Raw genomic sequence first — 6,000 nt, forward strand, 5'->3', positions numbered from 1 at the left:
GTTAATGTTCAGGTTGAAGTGTTGGCTAGAAAGAACAAAATTGATGAAAACAAGCAATCAATACTGCTTAACTTTTTGTACGATCTCGGTGACATCATCTACTTGCCTGATAATAAATTACTAAGAAGACAAGTGGTGTTAGATCCAATGAGTTTGGTTACACTCGTTACAGCATTTATAACTGTTGTTCCACCGAAGTTTCCAGTAAGTTTCCTTAATATTTCTATTTCCTCAAAGATTGGTTTTTGCAGGTTTGGCGTTCCATAGGTACGCCAGAGTGACCAGCTTGTTCAACTCCATGACATTTGTATAGTTCTATCTATACAGTAGTGTCCTTTTTTAAACTCTTAAAAGAATAAGAGAATCATAACCTAAAGGACAACAATTCAATTTTTCAGTCTGGTATTTATGACAATAAATATGTTAATAGGTGTATACCATCTGTGAAGATGACCTTTTTTACATGTATTAATAATTATTAAGTAGTTGTTTCCACCTCTATTTCTATTCTATACCAGTGCTGAAATTATTGCAGTAACTAGCCTTGTGAATGCTTTCATAGTATCATTAACCCGTTAATACATATCTTACTCTGTTCCGGTCTCTTTTAGATAGATTTAAATGTATATCTGTTCATGTTATAAATAATAACTCACAAATTTGTTTTTACTGTATGTGTGATTTTAGACAGCCATGTTTCGCGAAGCTTTCAGAAACCTTGACAAGGGCATACTTGATGAAATGTTATTAAAGAAATTATGGAAGGAGCGTATTGATAGTGAGAACTTCCAATACTTTGTAGATCTGATGATTCGATTGGGTTTCATATGTGAGAGGATGACCTCCACTAAGCAAGCAAGTACATCCACAGTAAGTCCTATATTGTTTTTAATTTATTTTCCGTACTCCCTTCTAGGATAGTGGTAACTGTTGATGTGGTAAAATTGATTTTCAAAAAATCAAACGTGTATAAACGTTTGAATTTTATTGTATTTGTGAACATTATTTCAGAAATCAGTTGTCAAGCGATCGTTTTTGGTGGCAATGCGACTTGCTTTTGAGACGTCGTCATCCAGTGAAGTGAAATCTGTACATGATAATGACTACCATTCTATCAGCATCTATTACGACCTTTGTGGATATCTCCCTGACGTATTGTTTCCATATTTAGTTATTGATTGCCTTAATGAATATCAAACGAAAATAAGAGATGACCCAATATTATTACACAATTATGCAGAACTGTACGTCGACCAATGTCATAATGTGATTTTGACCCTCGTCAGAGTTTTAACAAAACAGGATGAGCGAAAGTTCTTGTTAAAGGTAACATAACATAGTAATATTCAATTATAGGCTTTAAAATTGTATTCGGTCATATTGCATGGAACACGCACATAGAGACCATATTATGTAAAACTGTCGCCAGAAATATCGTTTTTGTTCAAACTAAGAGATTGTATTCCATCTCTCTGTTTTACGTTTGCTTATAATTCTCTTGTTTTTTTCTTTCATTATTATTATGGCATCTGCGTGTATATTGCTGAAATTCATTATTATAAATTAATTTAATAATTTAATAAATTTCAAAAAAACTCGATCATACATCACCTTTTTTACAGCTCACTATGTCGGTCGGTTGGTCGGTCGGTAAACACTAACTCAAATTTGCGCACGTGACTGCAGCCATGTATATGAACACAATGACTTATATAGTTTTAATGTTGGGGATTTTATATTGAAATTAAAAATGGGGATATATCTAATCAATCTAAAGACACTTTGTCCTGAACTCACAAATCCACTAGTCAACCCGTCAGTCTTCCTTGTTTCATATTCCACCAAGTAGCCTCACAATGTATTCATTGGTATTTATTCATAAAACAAAACATGGCAGCAAACATGCTGAATTGCGTTTCAATTTACAAAATATGTATAAAAGACAATACAATTTAACGGTTAAGTCAGAATACTCAAGACACTATCTGAAATTGGCTACTTATATACAGTATTATATTATTACATTCTAATGTATATATCTTTAGGCAACAATTCAAGGTAGAAAAGCTCTTGATGAAACAACTACCACAAAATGTGAACCTTCTCCAGAAGCATGTAAATGGGTATGTTGAGACCATTACCATTGTTTATACAACATTTTACTAAATGAAATGATATAGGCAAGAATGTTATTAAAATAACTTACAATTATTTAACAGAAAATTTCAAAATACATAGCAGTAATTTTAGTCTAAAAGAGTCTTTTATTTTTTAATCACCTTCTTTCAACTGATTCAGTATTATGTCCAACTCAGACAAGAAGACTCGTCGGGGACGGAAGAAAATTAAACATTTCAAGTTTTCGCAACAAACTAAAAAGCTATCGCAAGACAACTCGTCTCGTCGGGATTCAACTCAGACAGCACCGACGAGTCAAGACGTTTCGCCGGGCCTCGTCATACGACGCTGTCTTTTTTTTGGCCTTTTTTCATACAATTAAAGTAACTGCAAATAAAATATTCGATAGTAGAGAAGTTTTTGTAAAAACATTAATGAAACATTACAGGTTATGTCAACGCTTGAGATGTCTTTCAAACATTCTAAAGATGGTGGTAGAAGAGGCATTGCATTCCATCGATGCATTCCGTGTGATTGTAGTAAGACATCTGAGAAGAAACATATGCAAATTCTTGGAGATTTCCAGGATGAGATGTTGCCATGCAAAGGAGATCGGATGAATGTTAAACGCTACAAGAGGCTATTTGGCAGTAAGTTCAGCAATACTAGAGTACAAATTATACAAATCACTGGTGCATTGTATTTCAGATTAAATTTCATGGGAAGGGGTTTGATGAAAACAATTTTAGATTTTGGGATCATTTGCCATAAGCAGCATTAAGTGTATACTTTTAAAGCTGCCTTACCTATTATTGTAATAGAAGTGTAGACACATACAGGTAATGATTCAACGAATTACATTCAATAGAATTTAAAATAATAAGCATGAAGAGGTTAAAACACGTGGAACAAGATCATCATCATCATCACCCTTTATAAAATAATGGCATTTGGTGAATTACGAAAGGTTATATATCAACGAGATGACAGCCGAGTTGATATTTAACCTTTCATCATTCACCAATTGCCATTATTTGTACCATTACTCGAATATAAAACATTCATTGCTTGTTTTATATAACATCTAAATTTCAACTGGAAATCATCTAGGCTAATTATGTTTTTCCAACGATTCCATGTCTTGTTGGGATGTCCCCATTAATTAATCAAAATCCTATAATGATCTAAAGCTAATTTAAATGCCCTTTTTAATGAAATTAGTACATATATATATATATATATATATATATATATATATATATATCTCCAAATCGTACACAAAAAACTTGCTGCTGCATAAATCGGAAGGCAAGAATTTGGCTCTGTTGTATTTCACAGTAATTTGTACACTAGATTTTGTTTTCATCCGCGAAACGTTTTTTTTTTTTGTAAACAAAAATTTTTAACAAGTATCGTTTAATAGTGTGTACTATTTGCACACTACTATTTAAACTACCTAGTTAAATACATGCATTCTTGTTTATTTGTATCAGCATCATTATCATCACTATAAATGCACTTTTCATAATAGTGTATCAATAAATAGGCCAGAAAATAAAGTGTCCATTCAAGTAAGCATTCCTAGCATTTATTCAAAAGCCACTGCTGTCATCACACAAGGATGTTTACTCAGAAATACTACAACATTTCGTCATTAGTATAGTCGCATTACATGTATGTACAGTATTTGTTGTGGTTTGTTTCTAATTGGTTATAATAAGAATTGTAATTCTGAAGTGTATTCTTATTTTGTAGATGAAAGAACAAGAGAATTGATGAAGCTAGCAAAAAAACTAGGCAATGAATGGGAACAACTGGCTTTGTCCCTTGGGTTCACTAAGGCAGAGCTTGGTGGCTTTAAATATGGCAATCATAACATGCTAGGAGCAATATTCAGCATGCTAGACACTTGCTGCAAGAAGGCAGGTACTAGCAAGTCATGGAATATACAACTTACTAAAGCACTCAGAGAAATTGATAGACACGATTTAGCAGATGAAGTCAAAAGTAAGCTATAAACAGTGTTCTAGAAACTGCTAATCATTTTTGCCCTATCATCAGCATCCTTTCCAATTTTTTATAAATACATTTTTTTTATAATATGTTTTACGTTTCATTATAGAGTTGATGTCTATAACATAGTTTATTTTCACAACTTCTCATACAATACATTTCTTTTTTTTGTAACACCATTGTTGGTATTTTAATATTTTTTACGTTTCATTATAAGTCTATAACATAGTTTTCTTCATGCCATTCCATTTTGTATTATATTAAAGTTTCTTAGCAGCTTTTGGTATGATTTTAACAAATAAATAAAACATTGTTCCAACAACAGCAACTAAAACATTGATTGTTTTATACTTTTATACTTTTGTACTCATTTTCATGTGCTTACAATTTAGATAAAGAATCTCAATTATTTTCCATATATTTGGTTTGATAATGAACAACTATTTAGATTTTCAATGAATATATACAATTGCCCAGCAGGTAATTCAGTGATATTTTGTTTAAGTAATACTGTAGTAAGACAATGTATTCTCCACATTCAACTCGTTATGAAAAAATGTTATTCCTATTAGCCTACATTAAATTTAATATCAGTGAAATCTCAAATGTGAAAGAAATAAGAGAAAAATCTTTTTGTTTTCTTAGATGAAGCATCTAAAGAATTAATGGAATTAGCCAAAAAACTTGGCAGTGAGTGGGAACAAGTTGCAATATTCCTAGGGTTTGCAAAGGCTGACCTTGATCGCTTTAAGCAAGACGATCATGGTTACTTGCTAGGAGCAATCTTCAGTATGCTGGATGCATGGTACAGGAAGTCGTCAGGTACTATATCACAACTCATTGAAGCTCTTAAACAAGCTAACAGAAATGACTTAGCAGATGAAGTTAAATGCAGGCTATGAAAACAATGATTGTTTGAATGTCACTGCCTACAACCAGCAGTATCAGCACCGTCACTGCCATTTAAATAATGTTGACTTGTGCATTTTTCTATTGTGTATATTAAAATTAAATGTCATTCACCAATGCATTGATTAGTTTTCTTGGTTGTACTCTAACCTTCCAGTTCATTTGTATTGTTTACAATAACTCAACAGTCTCACAATAGATTGTAAATCAATTAAATGTAATTCACCAAGGCATTGATTGGTCTTCTTGGTTGTATTCTAACCTTCCAGTTCATTTGTATTGTTTACAATAACTCAACAGTCTCAAAATAGATTGTAAATCAATTAAATGTAATTTACCAAGGCATTGATTGGTCTTCTTGGTTGTACTCTAACCTTCCAGTTCATTTGTATTGTTTACAATAACTCAACAGTCTCACAATAGATTGTAAATCAATTAAATGTAATTTACCAAGGCATTGATTGGTCTTCTTGGTTGTATTTTAACCTTCCAGTTCATTTGTATTGTTTACAATAACTCAACAGTCTCACAATAGATTGTAAATCAATTAAATGTAATTTACCAAGGCATTGATTGGTCTTCTTGGTTGTATTCTAACCTTCCAGTTCATTTGTATTGTTTACAATAACTCAACAGTCTCAAAATAGATTGTAAATCAATTAAATGTAATTTACCAAGGCATTGATTGGTCTTCTTGGTTGTATTCTAACCTTCCAGTTCATTTGTATTGTTTACAATAACTCAACAGTCTCAAAATAGATTGTAAATCAATTAAATGTAATTTACCAAGGCATTGATTGGTCTTCTTGGTTGTACTCTAACCTTCCAGTTTATTTGTATTGTTTACAATAACTCAACAGTCTCACAATAGATTGTAAATCAATTAATGTAATTTACCAAGGCATTGATTGGTCTTCTTGGTTGTATTCTAACCTTCCAGTTCATTTGTATTGTTTACAA

General features: G+C 31.9%; 1 protein-coding gene across 1 annotated transcript; it reads left to right on the forward strand.

Annotated features, from left to right (window-relative positions):
* The first annotated feature begins 132 nt into the window (after positions 1-132).
* On the forward strand, positions 133-5,413 carry LOC140045015 (uncharacterized). Its single transcript, XM_072089751.1, has 7 exons — positions 133-204; positions 803-870; positions 1,012-1,326; positions 2,046-2,123; positions 2,567-2,768; positions 3,874-4,125; positions 4,777-5,413. Exons 2-7 carry the CDS (start codon positions 808-810, stop codon positions 5,031-5,033), a joined length of 1,167 nt encoding a protein of 388 aa, XP_071945852.1. The 5' UTR covers positions 133-204; positions 803-807; the 3' UTR covers positions 5,034-5,413.
* The last annotated feature ends 587 nt before the right edge of the window (positions 5,414-6,000 follow it).

The sequence above is a fragment of the Antedon mediterranea genome, chromosome 3 (assembly GCF_964355755.1).
Source record: "Antedon mediterranea chromosome 3, ecAntMedi1.1, whole genome shotgun sequence".
Lineage (NCBI taxonomy): Eukaryota > Metazoa > Echinodermata > Crinoidea > Comatulida > Antedonidae > Antedon > Antedon mediterranea.

Bases quoted from the DNA above. Each gene is read 5' to 3' on its own strand.
- LOC140045015 (XM_072089751.1), top strand. From the start codon at position 808: ATGATTCGATTGGGTTTCATATGTGAGAGGATGACCTCCACTAAGCAA. The intron at 2,124-2,566 runs GTATGTTGAGAC...GAAACATTACAG, and splicing joins CTCCAGAAGCATGTAAATGG to GTTATGTCAACGCTTGAGAT. The intron at 2,769-3,873 runs GTAAGTTCAGCA...CTTATTTTGTAG, and splicing joins CTACAAGAGGCTATTTGGCA to ATGAAAGAACAAGAGAATTG.